Here is a 25,159-nt window from a genome sequence, read left to right as displayed (position 1 = left end):
TGTCTTACTCAGGTACGTGGAAAACGTAAATGTAAATGGACCTGAAAGATCTCCACCGTTTTTCACTTCCTCATCAGTCGTCATTGCCTGATCCTGATCTCTCCCTTGCACATTCCTTTGTCTCAATAATGTGTAACTGGTTCTCTCCCTCTGTATCCCTCTCATGTGTGTGCAGACAGAGACAGACATAGAGGATGACACAGAGGAAATTCCCTTAAATCAACCTCAGTTCTCATTCGCCCTCAACATCCAAATTTGACCACCCTACCAGCAACGAAACCTTTCTGATTGACAGTCTCTTTAACCAATGGGAAAGGAGGAAGGTCTCTTTACCCTGAACCTCCCCAGGGCTGGGAGCCAATGGGGAGCAAAGTGGAAGAAAACTTCTCAAGAGACAAAGTTGGAGTGAAGTTTGGACTCGATAGAGAGAGAGAAAGAAAGACGGGGACTGGGTCGGAGCTAGGAACCAGGAACCAGGAGGATAAGGAAGGAGCCCCGGATCTGTGTGTGTGTGGGGGGTTTGGGCTGATCCCACGGTGTACGCCCTGACACATGGAGAGCTTTAGCCGCAGGGTGGACGCTGAGCATGGCGCGGCCGCTTCTGGTAGGTGCTTTACACAGTCTCCGAGATCTTTTCTTCCTCCTCTGCTTTTAGCTGTCCCTTTTTAATCGGCCTTCCTCATCCCCAAACAAATCCTCTTCCTGACCCCCTCCCGCTCGCAGACCATTCAGTACCCCCCCACCAAGTTTCCGCACTAGCTCTGGTCCCACTTATTCACCATTCCCCCCCCCAATATTTTTCTCCTTCACTCTTTCAACAATGTACATCCCATCGGGTTTTTATCTGCTTTCCCCGTTTTCTGAAGCCACTGTTTCCAGCAATCTCCCATCCTTTCAGGCAGGGCATGGCACCTCCAAACAGTTGCCCATAAGCCAGTTGGGTTTTGCCTGCCAGTGGTCAGGAATTTAATCCAAGGAAGTTGTTGGCCAACACAATAGCTATGCAGAGAGATAGTAGTCACTATCCAACAGACCAGGAAGCACTGAGGGAAGACAGCTCTGCAAGACAGCACCTGGATCAATAGCTAGGACAAGAGTGATGGGCCAAGTGGCTTCCATCTGTACTGGAAGTTTTGAAGTAGCCAGAGGTGGTAGTACTGGGGAGAGAAAGCCAAAGCGTTTTTGGAAACAAAATTGAGTCTGTCAGTCATGTAGTATTGAGAGCAGAAACAAGTATAGTGACACCCAGTCAGCAATGACTCTGCAAGTTGGGCCCAGTCAGGACTTTGTGCCTCTCGCTCACATTGTATTCATACCGCCTTCAGATACTGCAGCCAACCTCCCGCTGCAATCCCCACCCATGGTGTCTGCTGCTTTGTGTCATCCCTGTACTCTTCTGCTTACAGTGAGAAGCTAATGCACTCATCCCCAATGAGAACAGACTTGGAAACGTTTCTCACGAAACCTCACAGCTTGCAGCCTTTTTTTCAGACAATCAACATAACCGGTCCGTTAGAAAGTAAGCGGCTGTATGTTTTGAAAGCTCTAATTTCTTCAGTGGCCTTGATTCCTATGATAACCGACTTCAGGATCTTGAGTTTTCAGTCTGTGTTTCTGATTTACTGGTCACACCAGCTCTGTGTCGATCAAAATCACCATGACTATCTCCACTTACTGTGACATCCTACCCCTTGTAATGCTGTACACAGTTCATTCTTTTCCTTAACAAAATTGAGATGCTCATCACAAGCTGGAGAGGGTTCAGTAGAGCTTTACTGGGATGTTGCCAGGAACAGAAGGTTGAGTTATTAGGAGAGGCTGAATAGACGCTCTGACTTTTTTGCTGGAGCGTAGGAGATCGAGAAATGAGCTTAAAGAGGGTTTTAAAATCATAAGGGATATAGATTAGATGAATGGCAGGTGTCTCTTCCCTCTGGTTGGGGATTTCAAAGCTAGGGGCATGTTTGTAAGGTGAGAGTGAGAATGGTTTAAAAAGACATGAGGGGCAACTTTTTTTTACATAGAGAGCGGTTCGTGTATGGAATGAACTGCCAGAGGAAGTGATGGATACACTTAAAGGTACAGTTAAAATGTTTAAAAGATATTCAGACAAGTTCATGAATAAGAAATAGTTTGGAGGGATATGGGCCAGTTGCAGGCAGACGGGTCTAGTTTAGTTTGGGATTATGGTCGGCATGGACTGGTTGGACTGAAGTATCTGTTTCCGTGATATATTGCCTCTATGACTTAAGGGATCCCTGATGTTAAGCCATTTGTTCCTGCTTCTGTAGGACATGTCCTTCCCCACCCCTCACTTTTAATGGTTTGCAACGTCCATAGTGGACTTTGCATGTAAATTTTGAATTGGCTGTATCTGGTGGTGGTTGACAGATAAAGCAGAAATATCACAATGATTTGTTGGTGGGAGAGTCGCTCAGTTGTGCTTGAAAACATTTTGGGATATAGAAGAGAAAGGAATGTTCCTGATTACAGCCAACATAAAGGCTGCTGTCATCTTGAAGTTAGCCCCCATCTGTGCCACATTGTGTTGTATCTGAGATCAGGGTGGCTGGTTTGTACCAGAAAGGTTGCCTAGACCCTGAAGATTGTTGCTGCAAAACTGTTGGAAGCTACTTTCCATTACTTCCTTCAAATGACTCACAACTGACCAGGATTCGAAGATGAAACTTTCAGTGCATTGACTTGTCTGAAGGCTGCTTTGTGAGAAGGAAGATGGAGGAAAATGTATGTGGTGTCAACACATGCTGCAGCTGACCTGTCCCAGTTGGACCTGAGGATTTGGTGTTTTCCCAGCCCGCTTGACATCCTGTTCCCATCATTAACTTCAGCTCATCCCAATGTCTGCTATGTGTGTAGCACCATGCTCCACTTATCCATTCCCCTTTCGCTCACTTGACATCAATGGTATTCCAGCCACTGAATATCTCAAATTTCCATTCTCAATGCTTTTGTCTGTAACCTTCTACATCCCCAATGCACCTCAGAACTTGCCGTTCCTTGAACTGTGCCTTGCAGTGTGTCCCTCCCCATCCTTCTGGTGTATGGATGCACCTTTTGCCTTTCTTTATCTTCTTTTGGTTTTTGGCATCACTGTACAGTGAACATTTGGCCAGCATCCCAAAAACGCTTGAACTGAATGGTTTTCTGGGAAATTTCAGAGGGCAGTTAAAATTTGAACAGGTTGCTGTGAATTTCGAATCACGCAAGGCCAGACCAGGTAAGGGTGGCAGATTTCCTTCCCTAAAGGACAGTGGGGAGTCAGATGGGTTTTTACAATGATCAGTGACAGTTGTCATTATTACCATTTCCAAGGCTAACTTTATAATTCAGATCTATTAATTGAGTTTCAATTCCCAGCTGCCAGGGTGGGATTTGGACTGCTGTCTCCAGATCTATAGCCTGGCCTCTGGTCCAGTGTTGTTAATAGTACACTGTCATCTTCCCATGTCTGACTACAAGTACACAATCTTAGAAATCTTCAATGTCTGTAAACATCTTTGCCTCTATCTCTATCTCGCTCTCTCGCTCTTTCTGATTCTTTTGTCTGTGTGGAATATCTTGCCGCATTCATGTAGCAATTTTCACGTATTGTGTACTTACTTACAGTACACAATACAACAGAACAGAAATCCCACCAGATTTCTCACAGCTCTGGAATGTGTATTTCTTTTGTGAGGTGGTGCTGGGTCATGTTGTTAACTGAAGGTATTTCTGGAAACAAATGGCATCTGATCACATGATAACTACAACTGGTGATGCATTTGCATTTTTATAAAGATGACAGAGTGCTCTGTCTATAAAACTCATTCTATCCCTTCCCTTTCTCACTTGGAATTTTTCTACGTTCCTCCATTTCAAACATATTTCACATTCTCTGTTAGTATTTTTAACCCCAATTCACGTGGGTAAACATCCTAAAATGTAAAAAAGCAGAGGTGGAAAGGTCTCTCTGGATTGTTACCTGAGCCATGACCTAATTAGCAGAGGGCCAACAAGGATAAACAGGTAAACAGGCGGCTGACATGTTGATGTGGCGAAACGGGTTTGAATTCATCGGACATCGGCACCAGTACTTGGGAAGGAGGGAGCTGTTCCAATGGGATGGGCACCACCCAAATCATGCTCTGACCAGGATCCCAGCGAACCATATAACTAGGGCTTTGGATAGGGCTTGAAACTAAGTAGTTGGGCAGAGGGGATGCATTCAGTTGCATGGGAAATTATGAAATCAAAGGTCAAAGAGAAGGTAGGATTGCTGGGGTTAATTGTCATCAGAAAACAAAATGAAAGGACAGAATGTGTGAATGTCACATAACACCAAGGAATCACAAAAGGGAATCTCAATAATAGAACAAACTTAAGCACTCGGAATAAGTTAGACATATTGATGGTGTAAATTGAGACCACAAGGACATTAAACTAATTAAAAGGGGGCAGCCTCAGCAGAGGTGATTTAAAGTTTCTGGAGCAATTATTAGGGCAGAGGGAATGGAAAGGGTCAGGAATCTTACTTCAAGTGCAGCAGATAAAGGGACAACCATGAGAAGGTGGGCAGTCAATACAGGACTGAGGGTGTTGCACTTTAATGCACGCAGGATATGAAGCAAGGTAAATGAGCTTGTAGCACAGATTGAAATTGGCAGGTACAATGCTGTGGCTACCTCTACATTGGGGAAACCAAGCGGAGGCTTGGGGACCGCTTTGCAGAACACCTCCGCTCAGTTCGCAACAAACAACTGCACCTCCCAGTCGCAAACCATTTCCACTCCCCCTCCCATTCTCTTGATGACATGTCCATCATGGGCCTCCTGCACTGCCACAATGATGCCACCCGAAGGTTGCAGGAACAGCAACTCATATTCCGCCTGGGAACCCTGCAGCCATATGGTATCAATGTGGACTTCACCAGTTTCAAAATCTCCCCTTCCCCTACTGCATCCCTCAACCAGCCCAGTTCGTCCCCTCCCCCCACTGCACCACACAACCAGCCCAGCTCTTCCCCCCCACCCACTGCATCCCAAAACCAGTCCAACCTGTCTCTGCCTCCCTAACCGGTTCTTCCTCTCACCCATCCCTTCCTCCCACCCCAAGCCGCACCCCCCGCCACCTACTAACCTCATCCCACCTCCTTGACCTGTCCGTCTTCCCTGGACTGACCTATCCCCTCCCTACCTCCCCACCTACACACTCTCCACCTATCTTCTTTACTCTCCATCTTCGGTCCGCCTCCCCCTCTCTCCCTATTTATTCCAGTTCCCTCCCCCCATCCCCCTCTCTGATGAAGGGTCTAGGCCCGAAACGTCAGCTTTTGTGCTCCTGAGATGCTGCTTGGCCTGCTGTGTTCATCCAGCCTCACATTTTATTATCTTGGAATCTCCAGCATCTGCAGTCCCCATTATCTCTGCTACCACACAGATGTGGCTGCAAGGAGATCAGGCCTGAGAACTCAATATCCAAGAACACACATTCTATTGAAAGGACAGGCAGATGGGCAGAAGGGGATATGTTACCTTGTTTGTAAGAAATGAAAATAAATTGATACCAGGAAGGGATAGAGATGGAAGACTTAGAATCTGCGTGGGATGAGTTGAGGAACCACAAAGGAAGAAAGACCCTGATGGGAGTTGTATACAGGCCTCCTAGCAGTAGTCAGGCTGTGGGGAAGAAAATAAATCAGCAGACAGAAAATGCATGTGAGAAAGGCACTATTACAGTAATCATGAGCTGCTTCAATATACAGGTGGTCCGTGAAACTCTGATTGGCAGCAGATCTCAAGAAAAGGAATTCATGGAACATCTACAAGATGATTTTTTTTTGGAACAGTTTGTGGCAGAATTCATTGGGGAGCAGGCAGCTCTGGATTTGGTGATGTGTAACAAGGCAGACCTGATTGGGAAGGTGAAGGAACCCATAGGAGACGGTGACAATATGATAAAATTTACCCTACAGTTTGAGAGGGAGAAGCTGGAATGAGATGGAGCTCTATTATAATTGAGTGAAGGTAACTACAGACTCATGGGGAAGAGTTGGCCAGAGATGATTGGAAGGGGAGCCTAGCAGGGAAAACAGTGGAGCAGCAATTGCAGGAGTTTCTGGGGATAATTTGGGAGGCACAACACAAATTCATCCCAAGGATGAAGAAACATACTAAGGGGAGGATGAGGCAGCCATAGCTGACAAGGGAAGTCAAGAATACAAAAAAAATGGTGAAAATTAGTGGGAAGTCAGAGAATTGGGAAATAGTTGAAAAAAAGCAGAGGACAACTTTTAAAAAATAACAGTAAGGGTGAGGAGATGAAATTTGAGGGCAGTCTAATTTTAAAGGAAGGTTGCAGGATTTTTAAAAACATTACATGAAAGGTAAGAAAGAGGCAAGAATGGACATTGGACCTTTGGAAAATGAGGCTGGAGAAGTAGTAATGGGGAACAAAGAAATGGCGGAGGAAGTGAAGAGGTACATTGCATTAGTTTTCACAGCGGACGACACTGGCAGCATACCAGAACTTCAAGAGAGTCAGGAGGTCGATGTGAGAGCAATGGCCATCATTAAGGAGAAAGTTCTGACAAATTTGTTAGCACACTTTTTGAGGAGATAACAAGCAAGTTAGACAAAGGGGAGCCAGTGGATGTGATCTATTTGGATTTCCAGAAGGCCTTTGACAAGCTGCCTCACAGGAGACTGCTAAATAAGAGCCCATGGTGTTAGGGGGAAGGTACTGGCATGAATAAAGGATTGGCTGACTTGTAGAAGGCAGAGAGTGGGGATAAAGGTGCCTTTTTCAAGATGGCAGCTGTGTACTAGTGGAGTTCTGCAGGGGTCTGTGTTGGGGTTGCAGCTGTTCATGTTATACACCAATGATCGAGACAAAGGATTTGAGGGCTCTGTTGCAAAGTTTGGAGATAACACAAAGATAGGTGACGGGTTGGGTAGTGTTGAGGAAGTGGGAGGGCTGAAGAAGAACCTGAATGTGCTGGGAGAGTGGGCTAAGATGTGGCTGGTGGAATGCAATGTGGGAAAGTGTGAGGTTACGCACTTTGGAAGGAAGAGTAGAGGTACAGACTATTTTCTAAGTGTGCAAAGCCTTCAGAAATCTGAAGCACAAAGGGACTTGGGAGTCCTAGTTCAGGATTCTCTTAAGGTTAACCTGTAGGTTCATTTGGCAGTTAGGAAGGTAAATGCAATGTTGGCATTCTTTTTGAGCGGGCTAGAGTACAAGAGCAGGAATGTACTGCTGAAGATATGAGACCAGTGGGTAATTAGGAAATGGCAATGAACGCTGATCTAGCTAGTGTTGTCCACATCCCATAAATTAATTTTTATATAAAAGTCCCTAGTCAGACTCAGTTGGAATATCATGAACAGTTTTGGGCCCTGTATCTAAGGAAGGATATCCCAGCCTTGGAGTTTCCAGAGAAGATTCATGAGAATGATTCTGGGAATGAAGGGGAGGTAATGGCCTAGTGGTGTTATCGCTCGACTGTTAATCCAGGAGACCCAGGTAATGTTCTGGGGATGTGGGTTCAAATCCTGCCATGGCAGGTGGTGAAATTAAGGGTCCAATGGTGCTGATGAATCCATTGCCAATTGTTGGAAAATCCCATCTGGTTCATTTAGTGTCATTTAAGGAAGGAAACTGCCATGCTTAGCTGGTCTGGCCTACGTATGACTCCAGTCCCACAGCAATGGGGTTGACTCTGAACTGCCATTTAGGCAACTTAGGGATGGGCAATAAATACTAGGCTTATCCTAAGAATTAATTTTTAAAAAAATGAAGATAAGAGGAGTAATTGAGGACTTTGGGTCTGTACTCGATAGCATTTAGAAGAATGTGGGGGGGACTCCAGAATATTGAGGGGCATGGAGAAGATGTACGAGTTGGAGTGACTGGTATCTGAGGGCGCAGCCTCAGAGTGAAGAGATGACCCTTTGGAGTAGCGATGAAGAGGAATTCCTTCAGCTGGAGGATGGGGAATCTGTGGAACTCATTGCTGTGGAGGCCAAGTCATTGAGTGTATTTAAGGCAGAGATAGATATGCCGTGGATTGGTAAGAGTATTGAGAGTTTTAAGGGAAAAGGAAGGAGAATGTGATGAGAAACATGATTGAATGGCAAAGCAGACTCAGTGGGCCAAATGACCTTGTTGTGGTCCTGTGACTTATGGTCTTGTGATGATCATGTTCAGTTCACCAGTCTTTGTTTGCCTTACCCCTTGATGCTTCCACTGAGAATCCTTGTTTCATCCCTTTGCTTCTCGTTCAATTTTCTTGTATTAAACCAAGTGAGCAATCAAATTAATAAACTGTTATGCTTATAACTGAATTTGAGTATACTGTTTTTCAGGTTCAGTAAACAGGATTCTGGATAAACAATCTGAAGCTCTCGTGCGGAGGTTGGTGACTGCCTTAAACTTTACATTAAATGTTCAGAGCATCTTTGCTGCATCAGTTGATAAAACACTTTTACAGTTAACGATTCGGGTTCGGTTGGCTCAATATGAGGGATTATGATACAAAGTGATGCCAACAGCATGGGTTCAATTCCCACACCGGCTGAGGTTGGTGTGAAGTTTCAGTCTTTTCAATCTCTCCTGTTGCCTGAGAGGTGGTGACTCTCAGTTCACCAGTCATCCTTCTCTCTAATGAGGGAGCAGCTGTCTGGTCTTTTGGGATTATAATGACTTCCCCTTTGTTAGCAAATTGCTCCTCCCCAGATTCCACTGGATCATATTATAGCCTGAAATTATGTTTTTTAGTGGAGCAGTCTGTATGTCTGAGCTGCAAACCTCTTTGCTATCCTCAACTATCCAAAGGAGATTTAGTTTTATTTCTTTTTAAGTGACAATTGGACAGCTTTTTTTTCCCCTTCTTTCATTGGATGGGTGACATTGGTGGCTAAACATTATTTATTGCTCATCCCTAATTGCCCAGTGGGCAGTTAAGAGTCAGCCACATTGCTGTAGGTCTGGAGTCACATGTAGGCCCGACCAGGTAAGGATGGTTGTTGCCTTCCCTGAAGAACATTAGTGAACCACATGGGTTTATATGATAATAATGGATTCATGGTCATCATCAGATTCTTATTTCCAGATGTTTTACTGAAAAAGAAAACCCAGGTCCCCAGAACATTATGTGGGCCTCCGGATTAACAGTCCAGCCATAATTCCACTCGGCCATTGCCTCCCTGACCTGCAACAAAATCTTAAATTAAAAACCGAAAGAACTGCGGATGCTGTAAATAGGATCAAAAACAAAATTGCTGGTAAAGCTCAGCACGTCTGAGCAGCATCTGTGAAGGAAAAAACAGAGTTAATGTTTTGGGTCCGGTGACTCTTCCTCAGGTTGTTCTGAGGAGGGTCGCTGGACCCAAAACGTTAACTCTGTTTTTTCCTTCACAGATGCTGCCAGACCTGCTGAGCTTTTCCAGCAACTTTGTTTTTGCAACAAAATCTTGCTTTATTTTCGTAATCTCGGGGCACCTCAAAATTCTCTACAGCCACGCAGAATGTTTGAACTATGGTTACTATAATCGAGGAAACAACATGAGCATCAGTTGTCACGGACAGAATGTAAGGGTTCTGTTACAGCAGTGAGTGTAGTTTTATATACTAAGAATGGTCTTGTTTTACCCTTGGACATTATCTGTTACAATGAACTAATTCAGCAGTACCCTTTCAGAGTTTAAATAGAAAAGGCTATCTATTTGTGCATACTTATCTCTCATTTATTTTGAGGATATTTCACGCGGTCAAATTTGTCTCTCTCCCTCCGCGTCTCTGTCTCTTTATCCTTCCCTCTTTTTGTATCTGCCTCTCTATCTCGTGCATTCGCGCGCTCTCTCTCTCTCTCTCTCTCTCTCTCCATTCCCATACCGATTTTAGAAAAGTGTCTTTTCTAATTTTCTTTTTTAACTGTGACGTAGGTTTGTCCTGGAGACAATCCTTGAAGAAGATCCACAATCACAACTCAGTCCTGAGGATCTTGGTGGCACGAGAAAAGAGATTGATGACCCGAGCGTCAAGGAGATTTGCAAAAGTTTGAAGAAAATTGGAGATGAGCTGAACAGAAATGTTGAATTACAACAGTGTGTAACTGGGCAATATAGATGAATTTGCCTGTTTTACTGTACAGTAGATGATTTAGCAATCATCGTATTGTGGTCTGTGCAAACATAAAAAATTAGGACCACGAGTAGGAACCTGCTCCACCATTCAATAAGAGCATGGCTGCTCTGATTATTCCCAATTGTATACCTATTCATCTCCTCACCCTGTATTCTCTCAAGTATTCTCATGCACACACAGGCACACGTGCTCAGGCACTCCCACAAACATACATATGCACGTACACACACAGATGCACACCTGTGCTCACAGGCTCACAGCTTGTCAAGAATCTATCTTCCTCTGCTTGTGCTTCCATTGCTTTGTGTGGTGGAATTCCAAAGAAGTGTCATCTCTGAGAAATATTTCTCCTTATCTGTGTCTTAAATTAATGACTCCTTACTTTATTTGAAAAAAAGACCCTAGCTCTAGATTTTCCCACAAGACAAACAATCCTCTTCACTTGCATTTTTTAAAGACATCTCAGGCTCTTGTGTATTTCAGCCAAGTCACTTCTTAACCTTTTTAATTGTCAGTGTGAGCTTAGCCTCTCCAACCTTTCTTCATAAAATAATCCAGTCATTCCAGGTTATTAGTCTGGTAAACCTTCCCTGAATTTCATCCAATGTCATTACATCTTGCCTTAAAGTATGCATAGTATTCCAGGTAGGCTCTCACTACTGTATGATATTACTGAAGCATAAATTCTCTATTTTTGTCCTTGGTTCCTCTTGCAACAAACAATAACAGATTATTAGCTTTCCAATTACGTGCTCACCTTTTGTGATTCATGCAATAAAATGGCCAGATGCCCCTGCAGCTCCAAGCTTTGCAATGTCTTGTTCTTCAGACGTTATGCTTTTATACTCTTCCTGCCAAACGTTTAATTCTATATTTTTCTACATTACTCTTCATTTTCCAGAACTTTGCCCAGTCACTTACCCGATCCATATGCTTCTGGAACCAACTTGTGTTCTCTTCACATTTTTCTTTCTTCATAAGCTTTTTGTCGTCAACAAATTCATAATCCATACCTTTTGGTTCCTTCACCAGAAGGACTGATCCTGCGACTCTTGGCTGATTACAATATAGATAATTAAATTGCTTATTTAAGACTATTATTTTGTTTTCTGTTAACAAGTCAATCTTTTGTCATTTATAATATGTTACAGTTTACACAAGTTCACCACAGATGTTTTCCCTCTGTGACAACATTTTGGGTTCTGAAAATTGCCATGTCACCTCACTGAGGATTGACACTGGGTTGCGTGTTGGCGAGTGGTGTCTGTCTGTGAATGTGGAGCCATGTTGTTCAGAAGTGCAGAGCTCCAAGGCAGAGCCCACAGTAGTCAGTACTCCCTTGGAACTCGTGACCCTAAATTTCAGCGCACACCTCACCTTACTTTGTATACAGTGTGTATTTAAATACTACATCTTCACTTTCCAATATTAATTTCCATAACACTGTTTGTAGGACTAATGCTGACTTTGTTAACTCCTTTTTGTAGTTAAATATCTACAGAAACTCACCATCTGTGTTTTTTTTTATTCTAGCCATTTTTCTGTCTTTTCTGTCCTCATTACATTTTTAGTTATTTTGTTTAATCACTTCACCTATGGCAGCACTGTCTTCAATATCTTGAGTCCTTTTATTTATGACTGCTCACTTGCAGTCACCTACTTGGATGAGGTACCAGAGGGAATTAAGGAATTTTATCCCAACATCCTTTTAGGAAAAAAGACAAAGCAAGTAGGTTGTTGTTAATCTTAGTTCAATGTAGCAAGCGAGGACTGCAGTTACCTTTTTAATGTTAGTATTTTAGATACACAGAAAATCTATTTTGCACATTACCGTTTTCTTAAAGAAAGGATAGTAATATGTTTTGAATTGCAGATGATTAATCCTGTCTGTACATGCTGTTTTCTGCTAACAGTGTAATTGAGACTGTACCTCTTGACAATATTCGAGAAGTTTTGCGCAAAGTGGCCGAAGGGATATTAGTTTCTGATGGCTTGAACTGGGGACGGATTGTAATCTTCCTGTATTTTTCCAGCAGACTTGTATTTAAGGTAAGCTGCATGACTGTGTGAATGGGTGATAGAATGTCGAACCCACCTGTAGGTAACACTCCGGTTCAGTCCAGCATTACACTTAGTGTTTCTTCACCCCACAATGTTCACGTTGTAATCTAAAACAATGTGTAAACAAAAAAAGTTCATTCCATCAATTATTATTTAAATAATTCTGACAATAAATGAAAAGTGAAATATCTGCCTCAATGATTGGAAACAGCTATTAGATTAGATTAGATTCCCTACAGTGTTGAAACAGGGCCTTCGGCCCAACAATTCCACACCGCCCCTTGAAGCATCCCACCCAGACCCATCCCCCTAGGACCCAGCCACCCCTGAACACTACGAGCAATTTAGCATGGCCGATCCACCTAACCTGCATGTGTTTGGACCTTGGGAGGAAACCGGAGCACCTGGAGGAAACCCACGCAGACACGAGGAGAATGTGCAAACTCCACACACAGTCACCCAAGGCTGGAATCGAAACTGCGTCCCTGGGGCTGTGAGGCAGCAGTGCTAACCACTGAGCCACTGTGCTGCCCATGAGTGGCATTGAGCTGAGGAATTTTAAAAAAATATTTACGGCATGAGGGCATCTCTGGCTAGGACAGCATTTATTGCTCATTCCAGAGGACTGTTAAGAGTCAAACACATTGCTGTGGGTCTGGAGTCACATGTCACCAGGCCAGACCAGGTAAGGATGGCAGTTTCCTTCCCTAAAGGACATTAGCGAACCAGGTGGGCTTTTCCAACAATCGACAATGGATTCATGGTCATCATTCGACTGTTATTTCCAGGTTTTTATTGAGCTCATATGCCAACATTTTGCCATGGCAAGATTTGAACCCAGGTCCCCAGAACATTACCTGGGTCCCTGGATTGAAGTCCAGCAATAAGATCACTAAGCCATCGCCTCCCCCTAAGCTTATTTACTCAGTCCCACCCCATCATGTGAAATGACAGCCCAGAAAGAATTTGTAGTGCTGCATTAATTTAGTTGCGTATTTGTGCATTAGCTGTTGCCCACACTCCCCACAGGGTAATTGTCATTATTTAGTTTATTAATTTAGTTGCGTATTTGTGCATTAGCTGTTGCCCACACTCCCCACAGGGTAATTGTCATTATTTAGTTTATTAATTTAGTTGCGTATTTGTGCATTAGCTGTTGCCCACACTCCCCACAGGGTAATTGTCATTATTTAGTTTATTAATTTAGTTGCGTATTTGTGCATTAGCTGTTGCCCACACTCCCCACAGGGTAATTGTCATTATTTAGTTTATTAATTTAGTTGCGTATTTGTGCATTAGCTGTTGCCCACACTCCCCACAGGGTAATTGTCATTATTTAGTTTATTAATTTAGTTGCGTATTTGTGCATTAGCTGTTGCCCACACTCCCCACAGGGTAATTGTCATTATTTAGTTTATTAATTTAGTTGCGTATTTGTGCATTAGCTGTTGCCCACACTCCCCACAGGGTAATTGTCATTATTTAGTTTATTAATTTAGTTGCGTATTTGTGCATTAGCTGTTGCCCACACTCCCCACAGGGTAATTGTCATTATTTAGTTTATTAATTTAGTTGCGTATTTGTGCATTAGCTGTTGCCCACACTCCCCACAGGGTAATTGTCATTATTTAGTTTATTAATTTAGTTGCGTATTTGTGCATTAGCTGTTGCCCACACTCCCCACAGGGTAATTGTCATTATTTAGTTTATTAATTTAGTTGCGTATTTGTGCATTAGCTGTTGCCCACACTCCCCACAGGGTAATTGTCATTATTTAGTTTATTAATTTAGTTGCGTATTTGTGCATTAGCTGTTGCCCACACTCCCCACAGGGTAATTGTCATTATTTAGTTTATTAATTTAGTTGCGTATTTGTGCATTAGCTGTTGCCCACACTCCCCACAGGGTAATTGTCATTATTTAGTTTATTAATTTAGTTGCGTATTTGTGCATTAGCTGTTGCCCACACTCCCCACAGGGTAATTGTCATTATTTAGTTTATTAATTTAGTTGCGTATTTGTGCATTAGCTGTTGCCCACACTCCCCACAGGGTAATTGTCATTATTTAGTTTATTAATTTAGTTGCGTATTTGTGCATTAGCTGTTGCCCACACTCCCCACAGGGTAATTGTCATTATTTAGTTTATTAATTTAGTTGCGTATTTGTGCATTAGCTGTTGCCCACACTCCCCACAGGGTAATTGTCATTATTTAGTTTATTAATTTAGTTGCGTATTTGTGCATTAGCTGTTGCCCACACTCCCCACAGGGTAATTGTCATTATTTAGTTTATTAATTTAGTTGCGTATTTGTGCATTAGCTGTTGCCCACACTCCCCACAGGGTAATTGTCATTATCCATGTTTGCCCTGCTGCAAAATCTATTGGATGAAAAAAAATTAACTGTCTGCCTCAATATGTGGCAATGTCAGGTGAGCAACCTTCGTTTGAACCTTGCTTTTTTTTATAATTTTAGGTGCCTGAGGTGTTTACCTGTTCAGGTGGAAGTTTATTATGTATTCTAATTGGAGCCATCACCACAATGGTGTTTGTACCCTGGTGCAATTTTAATAACCAAGTCCTCAGTACCTTTGATTCGATTTATTATTGTCACATGTACCTAGTTACAGTGAAAGGCTTTTTGTTTTGCGTGCAGTAAAGGTGGATCATACCATGCAAAGTGTATTCGGGTAATAGAACAGAGCACGGAATACAATGTTACAGCTGCAGAGAAGGTGCACAGAGAGCAAGATCAACTGGTCCCAACAAAGGGACGTCGTGAAGGACAGTGTATTTTAGATTTTTAATGAATCTGGGATAGAGCTCCTGGTTAGCTTGCAAGCAATTGGAGTCATGCTTGTATATCACAAGTGATCTGTATTACTGTGCCTGCACAAGTTTCTCCATCTTCAGGAGAGTAGAAGGAAAAAGGAAATTTGGTGAATGGGGTTTTACTCCTTTTGTTACCCATGAGTAACTACCTTCCTTTTCTCAGGCACTGAAAAATCTGAGATCAATGATTCAACCCATCATTAACTGGTCTCTGGACTTGATTCGAGCCCGTGTAATTCCGTGGATTGAACAACAAGGTGGATGGGTGAGTTAACATTTATCTCTTGTTCATTCATGGGATGTTGGTGTTACTGGTAAGGTCAGAATTAGTTGCCAGTCCCTAATTGAGTAGAGTGCTAAGCTGTTTCTGAGGGCAATGATCAGATAATCTGTATTTGTGACGAATGTTGGAAATAACTGTTAGCCAGGACACCAAGTGAACCATTCTAGCTTGTAATCAAAAAGGGCCATGAGATCTTTTACATGCATCAGTTTTAATATCTCATTAACATCCCAGGGGAGGTGATGGCATATTGGTATCACTGGTGAACTGTTAATCCCAAAACCCAAGTAATGTTCTAGGGATCCAGATTCAAATACTGCTATTGCAAACAGGAGAGTCAATCACATTACTTTGTGTCTGGCGTCAAGTAGATGTCCTTAGGTAAAGTACATTAGTGAATGATATTTTTACAACAATCAAAGATATTTTCATGGTCAACATCATTGAGACTGAGATTTTTGATTTACTGACTGAATTAAATTGCCCCTATTCCATACCTCCCTCTCCCTACCCCTAGAGCAAAGGTTGCATGAGCTGGAAAGTTTCAGGCCAAGTTGTGTTTGTCAGTGCCAAATTACCATGGGAGTGAAAATCACAGCCAAGCCTGACACTCTTCTGCTGCATTGTCAGACAAGGCAACCTTTTAAATTTTTAAAAGAATTAATTCATGGGATGTGGGCATCGCAGGCTGGACCAGCATTTATTGCCCATCCCTAATTGCCCAAATTCACATGTAGGCCAGACCAGGTAAGGATGGCAGTTTCCTTCCCTAAAGGATATTAGTGAACCAGGTGGGTTTTCCTGACAATCGGCAATGGATTCATGGTCATTATTAAACTCAATTCCAGATTTTAAAAAATTGAATTCAACTTCCTCTGTTTGCAATAACAAAGTGTGGAGCTGGATGAACTCCACACTTTGTTATCTCGGATTCTCCAGCATCTGCAGTTCCCATGATCTCTGTTTGCGATGGCAGCATTTGAATCTGGGTCCCCAGAACATTACTTGGGTCTTGGGATTAACAGTTCACCAGTAATACCAATATGCCATCACCTTCCCTGAGATGTTAATGAGATATTAAAACTGATGCATGTAAAAGATCTCATGGCCCTTTTTGATTACAAGCTAGAATGGTTCACTTGGTGTTTTGGCTAACAGTTATTCCCAACATTCGTCACAAATACAAATTATCTGATCATTGCTCTTTGGGGGAAGCTTGCTAACTAGCTATCACATTTCCAAATTAACTACAGGGACAATTTGGTAAAGATACTATTCCTTGCTTATTATTGTAGCTTCATTCATAAAAGAAAATGGAACAATTTTAAGTAGATCAGATTTTCCCATGAAAGCCAATGTAAAAATTGGAGTTGTCTTCCGAAACCTTTGTTTCAACATATTAAACTGATAACATTATACCCTGTAAGTTGGAATACTCTACTGAATTGGAGAGGCAGGCAGAGATCTTGGGCTGTGCAGCAGACAGGTTTACAGTTATAGAGAGATGGATCATAGAACAGTACAGCACAGTATAGGCCCTTTGGCCCACAATGTTGTGCCAAACGTTTACCCGAAACTGAAGATCCATCTGACCTCCTTATACGATCATCCATATGCCTATCTAATAGCTGCTTAAATGCCCCTAATGAGGCTAACTCCACTACCCTCTCCAGCAATGCATTCCATGCCCCTACCACTGTCTGAGTAAGGAACCTACCTCTGACGACTCCTCTACATCTACCTCCACTCATTTTAAAACTATGCCCCCTCATAATAGTTACCTCCACCCTGGAAAAATGCCTCTGGCTGTCCACTCTATCTATGCCTCTGATTATTTTGTACACCTCTATCACATCACCTCTCAACCTTCATCATTCTAAAGTGCAAAACCCTAGTTCTTTCAACCTTTCTTTGTAAGACCTTCCCTCCATTCCAGGTAACATTCTGGTAAATCTCCTCTGCACCTTTTCCAATGCTTCCACATCCTTCCTGTAATGAGGCGACCACAGCTGGACACAATTCTCCAGATGTGGCTGAACCAGACTTTTGTATAGCTGGAGCATAACTTCCCGGCTCTTGAACTCAATCCCTCTATTAATGAAAGCTAACACACCATATGCCTTCTTAACAACTCTATCCACCTGAGTGGCAGTTTTCAGGGAACTGTGGACAAGAACCCCAAGATTCCTCTGCTCCTCCACACTGCCAGGAATCTTTCTGTTAACCCTGTATTCTGCTTTCAAGTTTGTCCTTCCAAAATGAATCATCTGACACTTTTCAGGATTAAACTCCATCTGCAACTTCTCAGCCCAGCTCTGCATCCTATCAATGTCTCTTTGTAACCTAGAACAGCCCTCTAACACTGTCCACAACATGACCCACCTTCATATCGTCCGCGAACTTACTAACCCACCCTTCTACGCCTTCATCCAAATCATTTACAAAAATCACAAATAGAAGAGGGCCCAGAACAGATCCTTGAGGTACACCACTCGTAACTGAGCACCATGTTGAATATTTTCCATCTACTACCATCCTTTGTCTTCTAAGGGTCAGCCAATTCTGAATCCAATCTGCCACATTACTCCTCACTTTCTGCACGAGCCTACCGTGGGGAATCTTATCAAATGCCTTACTTAAGTCCATGTATACCACATCCACTGCTCTATCTTCATCCATGTGTTTGGTCACCTCTTCAAAGAATTCAATAAGGTTTCTGAGGCATGATCTACCCCTCACAAATCCATGTCGACTATCACAAATCTAACTGTGCCTTTCCAAGTGATCATAAATCCTGTTGCTCAGAGCCCTTTCCAATAATTTGCCCATCGCTGAAGTAAGACTAACTGGCCTGTAATTTCTGGGGTTATCCCTGTTCCCTTTTTTGAACAAGGGAATGACATTTGCTTCTCTCCAATCTTTTGGTACTATTCCTGTGGACAGTGAGTACGAAAAGATCATCGCCAAAGGCCGTGCAATCTCTTCCCTTGCTTCCCATAGAATCCTTGGATAAATCCCATCAAGCCTGGGGGACTTATCTATCTCCAAGTTCCTCAAAATTCCTCGTACATCTTCCTTATGAACATCGACCTCCTCCAGCCTGCCACCCTGTTTCACACTGTCCTCCTCTACCACAAGGTCCCTCTCAGTTGTGAATACTGAAGAAAAGTAATCATTTAGGACCCCTCCTATCTCTTTAGGCTCGATACACAAATTCCCTTTACAATTCTTGATCGGCCCTACCCTTTCTCTGGTCATTCCCTTATTCCTCACGTACGTGTAAAAAGCCTTGGAGTTTTCCTTGATCCTATCTGCCAAGGTTTTCTCATGCCCCCTTATAGCTCTCCTAAGCCCTTTCTTCAGCTCCTTCCTGGCTAACTTGTATCCCTCTAGATGCCTTTTCTGATCCTTGTTTCCTAAACCTTACATATGCCTCCTTCTTCCTCTTAACTAGTTGTTCGACCTCTCTCAAGAACCATGGCTCCCTTACTCGCCACATCTTCTCTGCCTGCCAGGGACAAACATATCGAGTGCAGGCAGTATGCATTCTTCCTTGACAGCATCTGCTCCTATTTTGTGTTACCCAGTTCTTGCCTAACTGAATTATAATTATCCTTCCCCCAAAGTAAATCTTATCCTGCTGTACGTACCTATTCTTTTCCATGACTATTGTTAAAGTAACAGAGTTATTATAGCTATCGCCAAAATGCTCTCCCACCAACAGGTCTAACACTTGGCCCGGTTCATTGCCAATCACGAAATCCAAAGTGGCCTCTCCTCGTGTTGGTCTATCTACATACTGTGTCAGGAATCCTTCCTGAACACACTGGACAAAATCCTCTCCATCTTAACTACTACAACAAAAATGTTTCCAATCAATATTTGGAAAGTTGAAGTCACCCACGACTACAACCCTGTGACTTCTGCACCTTGCTAGTATCTGCCTCTCGATTCGCTCCTCCACTTCTGTGCAACTATTAGGGGGTCTGTGAAAAAACCCCAACAAAGTGACTGGTCCTTTCTTTTTCCTGACCTCAATCCAGACTGACTCTGTAGACGTATCGTTCGCAAACTGCCTTTCAGTAGCTGCTATACTAGCCCTGATTAGCAATGCCACTCACCTGCCTCTTTTTCGACCCTCCCTATTTCTTTTTAAAGCATCTAAATCCCGGAACTTCCAACACCCATTCCCGTCCCTGAGTTACCCAAGTTTCTGTAGTGGCCATAACATTGTGGTTCCAAGTACTGACACATGCTCTAAGATTAACCACCTTATCTTTGATACTTCTAGCATTGAAGTTACACACACCTCAAACCATCTCTGTGTCCACAATTATACTCCATCAACTGCATTCCTTTATAAACAACCTCACTCCCTGTTGTATCTGTTGGAAGGCTGAATACCTCATCCTCTGAATTACAAATCCAGTTCCTCACCCCCTGCCAATCTAGTTTAAACCATCCCGTACAGCTTGAGCAAACCTCCCTCCCAGGATATTTGTGCTGTTCCAGTTCAGGTGCAACCCGTCCTTACTGTACAGGTCCCTCCTTCCCCAGAATGTGCTCCAATTATCCACATAATGGAAGCCCTCCCTCCCACACCAGCCCTGTAGCCACGTGTTTAGCTGCACTCTCTCCCGATTTCTTACATTGTTATCTCGTGGCATTGGTAGTAATCCAGAGATGACTAACCTGTTCATCCTGGACTTCAGCTTTCAACCTAACTCCCTGTACTCGTTTTTCACATTCGCTCTCCTTTTCCTACATATGTCATTGGTACCGATATGTACCATGCCTGCTGGTTGCTCACTCTCCCCCTTAAGGATCTTGAAGATACGATCCGAGACGTCACAGACCCTGGCACCTGGGAGGCAACATACCATCCTTTCATCTCGTTCGCGTCCACAGAACCGCCTGTCTGTGCCTCTTACTGTCGAATCCCCCACTACAATTGTTCTCCCCTTCCCTTCAGTGCCAGAGACCTGTCGCTATGGCCTTCCCCTGGTAGGTCCTTCCCCCCCCCCCCCCCCCTCCACGCTATCCAAAACGGTATACTTATTATTGAGGGGAACGGCCACAGCGGATCCCTGCACTGCCTGCCTATTCCCTTTCCCCTTCCTGACAGTCACCCAGTTACCTTTTTCCTGTACCTTGGGTGTGACCACCTCCCTGTAACTCCTCTCTATCACCCCCTCAGCCTCCCGAATGATCCGGAGTTCATCCAGCTCCAGTTCCCTAGTGCAGTTTTTGAGGAGCTGGAGTTGGGTGCACTTCTCGCAGGTGAAGTCAGAGGGGACACCAGCAGTGACCCTGACTTCCCACATCCTGCAAGTGGAGCATGCAACTGCCCTAGCTTCCATTCCTTCTACTCTTGATTTCCAGAAGAATTTTAAAAAAGCTTTACCTTACTGACCCTCTACACACACTTTTTATTTGTTAGAGGAGGAGGATGGGTGGGAGACACTACATGTGTAGGGTTTTGGGTTTGGCCTTTGCCCAAATATATTAGTTCACTTCCTGGCTTGTGCTCGCTCCACTCCTGCCTCTGAAAGCATGTCGGCCACTGCTGTACGATGTCAGGTTTTATACAGAAAAGCTTCCCCTCCCGACTGCATTCTAGCTTGCCGCTGTCTCCATTCCCGCTGCTGAAAGCAAGAGATGTGGGACAACAGCGAGACCTCTGAGGAAAAATTGACTATTTTCGTAACCGAATATCTGAACAATGGTGACTCAGTGGTTAGCACTGCTGCCTCACAGTGCCAGTGACCTGGGTTCAATTCCAGCCTCAAGCAATTGTTTGTGTGGATTTTGCACATTGTCCCTACGTCTGCGTAGGTTTCCTCCGGGTGCTACAGTTTCCTCCCACAGTCCAAAGATGCACAGGTTAGGGTGCATTGGCCATGCTAAGTTGCTCCATCGTGTCCAGGGATGTTGCAGGCTAAGTGGGTTAGCTGCGGGGAAATGTGGGGCATGGATTGAGGATTGGCTGTCTGACAAGGCAGAGAGTTGGGATAAAAGGCTCTTTTTCGGAATGGCAATCGGTGATGAGTGGTGTCCCGCAGTGTTCAGTGTTGGGGCCGCAGCTGTTCACCTTATATATTAATGATCTGGATGAAGGGACTGGGGGCATTCTGGCGAAGTTTGCCGATGATACAAAGTTAGGTGGACAGGCAGGTAGTACTGAGGAGGTGGGGAAGCTGCAGAAAGATTTAGACAGTTTAGGAGAGTGGTCCAGGAAATGGCTGATGAAATTCAACGTGAGCAAATGCGAGGTCTTGCACTTTGGAAAAAAGAATACAAGCATGGTCTATTTTCTAAACGGTGAGAAAATTCATAAAGCCGAAGTACAAAGGGGTCTGGGAGTGTTGGTCCAGGATTTTCTAAAGGTTAACTTGCAGGTTGATTCTGTGATTAAGAAAGTGAATGTAATGTTGTCGTTTGTCTCAAGAGGGTTGGAATATAAAAGCAGCGATGTGCTTCTGAGGCTTTATAAGGCTCTAGTTAGGCCCCATTTAGAATACTGTGTCCAACTTTGGGCCCCACACCTCAGGAAGGACATACTGGCCCTGGAGCATGTCCAGCGGAGATTCACATGGATGATCCCTGGCATGGTAGGTTTAACGTACGATGAACGGCTGAGGATCCTGGGATTGTACTCATTAGAGTTTGGAAGGTTGAGGGGCGATCGAATAGAAATTTACAAGATAATGTATGGTTTAGAAGGGGTGGATGCTAGGAAGTTGTTTCCGTTAGGCGGGGAGACTAGGATCTGTGGGCACAGCCTTAAAATTAGTGGGGTTAAATTTAAAATGGAAATGAGGAGACATTTCTTCAGCCAGAGAGTGGTGGGCTTGTGGAATTCATTACCATGGAGTGCAGTGGAGGCCGGGACGTTGGATGCCTTCAAGGCAGAGATCGATAAATTCTTGATCTCAAAAGGAATCAAGGGCTACGGGGAGTGTGCAGGGAAGTGGAGTTGAAATACCCATCAGCCATGATTAAATGGTGGAGTGGACTCGATGGGCCGAATGGCCTTACTTCCACTCTTATGTCTTATGGTCTTATGGGGTGGTAGTTTAGGGGATGGATCTGAATGGGATACTCTTTGAAGGGTTGGTGTGGAGCTGATGGGCTGAAAGGCCTGCTTCCACCCTGATTCTGTGATCGCAGTGATTAAACCCAGGCAGCTCATGTGTACATGAGTTTATAAGCAGTGATGTAAGTGATGGTTATAGACCTTTTCTGAGCTGGGAAATGGATAGGTGTGAATTGTGACTATGTCTTTTAACAAGGGCAGGTTTTCTGTTCGGGTGATGTTGCTTTCATTCTAATAAACCATTTTCTTTAATTTGACCTTTTAACAAAACCGTTTTACCTTCAGCAATATCTAATATGGTTGGTATGGTAAATCCAACTAATTGCTGGTTTTACTGCTTTTTTTTCCCTCTTTTAGGAGACAATCTATTCTTACATTGGAACTCCAACCTGGCAGACTTTTGCAGCTTTCTCAGCGGGTCTAATTACTGGCGTTTTGGTGATAATGAGATTGACCTAACAATACTGCTCCCTTTCTCTCAGTACCTCAATCCCTGTCCACCGATTGAATCTAGTCATTCATTCTTCAACGTTTTGCACCCGAACCTATGTGAATCTTCTTCACAGATCTGTTATACGTGAGAAAGTGGGATTTCTAATCATGAACTTGTGAACATTGTTGGACAGTTTTATATTTATCCTCATTACTTGACTTTAATTTTGAAATATGTTTTAGAACTAACTTTTTTTTTAATGTTGATGTGTGCTACTTTTCCAACTCGCTATTGAAACATGGAGTAGCTGTGCCTGCTAAAACACTTCCGTAGGATACAGCAAGTGTGAACAGTGTAGGATGAACTTTTTAATAAGTGCCAAAGAGTGTGGCTTCTTCAATCTCAAAGCAACAATTTTCAACCAAGTTGTCTGAAAAACCAGTTAAATTTACTCTTATCTTTTGATTTATTATTGTTTCATGTACCCAGGTACAGTGAGTAGTTTTATTTTGCTTGCGGTACAATCAGAGTCTATGTTTTAATATTTTTAACAGTACAGCAGGAAAGTCATTTTTAAACAGATTTTCACTCATCTTTAAGTGACTGTGGCCCTAGCCACCCTTGAACACCCAATCAGAATCAACATTGTCATATTCACAGGAACAGGAGGAGGCCATTCAGCACTGCCTCCTGTTCTGCCATTACACTGGGTCAAGGTTCAGTCTAACTCTGTATCTTGGTTGCGTGATGCTGAATGGCCATGTTCAACAAAATCTGTCTAGAATCTGCGAGGAATAATTAGCAGTCTCACTCATGCTCCTGATGAATAGGCAGTTCAGAAATAGCGATACAGGGTAAGCCAGTTCGGACTGAGATGAGGAGAAATTTTTTTGTCCAGAAAGCAGTGAGCCTACACCAGAATTTACTCCAACAGAAAGCTGTCGAGGCCAAAACATTGTCTGATTTCAAGGGGAGTTGGATGTAACAGTTGGGGGGTGTGGAGGGTGTGGTGGTGTTGAGGGATCAGAGAGAAATGGGAGCAGCCTATTGACTTGGATGATGCGCTGTGGTCATGTTGAATGGCACTGCAGGATCGAAGGGCCGAATGGCCTACTTCCCTTCTTTTCTATGAAAATTTTGTTTGAGCCCCCTGCCCAGGATCAATGACATGATGTGGCACACAGGTTTAAATTGTTGTCTGTGTGAAGAAATATTTGATGGTTTCACTTTGGAATAGCTGAGATCCAATGTTAACACCACTTCGTTTTGCCACCTCCCTGACCACAGGAACCCCCCCCCCCTCAACTTCCTCCAAAACCCCTGTGGACAATGCTCCATTCCTCTATCCTATCAAGCCCTTTTAGACAGTTTAAGCATCTCAATTGGATCAAAGGATCACCCTTTGAGTTTGTGCGCTGCAGAATTTAGTTCTTTTAGCTCTGTAATTTTGCTCAATTTGTGCAGTGTGTTCTCCCAAAGTCATTGTCATTCCTCAGGCTAAATGGAAAACAGCCCTGTATGGTAATAACTTCACACAACAGTAACATTACTTGCTTCTCCCTTCGGTTTTTCAGCCCCCTTTGGGTAATGTTGGCCTTTTTATTTCACTCCATACATGTGCTGAAGTTCTGCGAGAGATCTCACCCCATAGTGCTGCAGATAAGTGGTGTAACATGACGTCCCTAAACATCTCCGTTGAATGGACTGCATAGCAAGATCTAATGTGGGAAATGTGTGTCATTCATAATATCTTAGCAATGCATGTACTCAGTGAGAAGGTTGTGGGTTCACTGCATGTTTACATTTTGAATTTTAATATATATTGGGGAGCAGCTGCAATTTGTCTTGCTAATGCATTTATTTTTAGTGATTTAAAGAGAAATCCTTTTCTCTATTTGAATTCTGTGTACAGTATTGTAATGGAAAGGCTATTATGGTGAGGTTGTGACATAGTGGTAATGTGACTGGATTAGTAATCTGAAATCTTATACAAATGTTTTGGGAGCATAGATTCAAATCCGACCACGCTACATGGTGAAATTTGAATTCAATAAAAGCCTGGAATTAAATGCTGGCCTAATGGTCATCATATATGCATTGCAAACTGTCATTAAAAACAAATAAATAAAGGGCTCATGTAAAGGGTCACTGGGCTTGAAACATTAACGCTGCTTTTTCTCCAGAGATGCTGCCAAACTTGCTGAGTTTTTCCAGCAATTTCTGTTTTAGTTTCAGATTTCCAGATCTTTGCTCTTTTTGCCAATAAAAACTGATCTGGGTCAACCATTTGTCAGGATAGCAGATTTACTTT

General features: G+C 43.3%; 1 protein-coding gene across 2 annotated transcripts; it reads left to right on the top strand.

Moving 5' to 3' along the window:
* Positions 1-340: 340 nt before the first annotated feature.
* zgc:153993 (uncharacterized protein LOC767645 homolog) lies at positions 341-24,917 on the top strand. 2 transcript variants are annotated; one of them, XM_048546098.2, is made up of 7 exons: positions 341-604; positions 1,407-1,519; positions 8,364-8,412; positions 9,942-10,103; positions 12,057-12,192; positions 15,200-15,301; positions 22,773-24,917. In XM_048546098.2, the coding sequence occupies exons 2-7, from the start codon at positions 1,417-1,419 to the stop codon at positions 22,872-22,874; spliced, it is 654 nt and encodes a 217-aa protein (XP_048402055.1). In that variant the 5' UTR covers positions 341-604; positions 1,407-1,416; the 3' UTR covers positions 22,875-24,917. The 2 variants fall into 2 exon arrangements, with proteins under 2 accessions (XP_048402055.1, XP_048402056.1); XM_048546099.2 differs by lacking the exon at positions 1,407-1,519.
* Positions 24,918-25,159: the final 242 nt, after the last annotated feature.

Source organism: Stegostoma tigrinum, chromosome 17 (assembly GCF_030684315.1).
Source record: "Stegostoma tigrinum isolate sSteTig4 chromosome 17, sSteTig4.hap1, whole genome shotgun sequence".
Classification (NCBI taxonomy): Eukaryota; Metazoa; Chordata; class Chondrichthyes; order Orectolobiformes; family Stegostomatidae; genus Stegostoma; species Stegostoma tigrinum.
Note: the sequence above shows the minus strand (reverse complement) of the source record. Positions and strands in the feature narration are given on the sequence as shown.

Excerpts from the sequence above, each read along its gene's own strand:
- zgc:153993 (XM_048546098.2), top strand. The coding sequence starts at position 1,417 with ATGCACTCATCCCCAATGAGAACAGACTTGGAAACGTTTCTCACGAAA. Across the intron at positions 1,520-8,363 it reads CATAACCGGTCCGTTAGAAA|GTTCAGTAAACAGGATTCTG; the intron begins GTAAGCGGCTGT and ends ACTGTTTTTCAG. Across the intron at positions 8,413-9,941 it reads TCTGAAGCTCTCGTGCGGAG|GTTTGTCCTGGAGACAATCC; the intron begins GTTGGTGACTGC and ends ACTGTGACGTAG.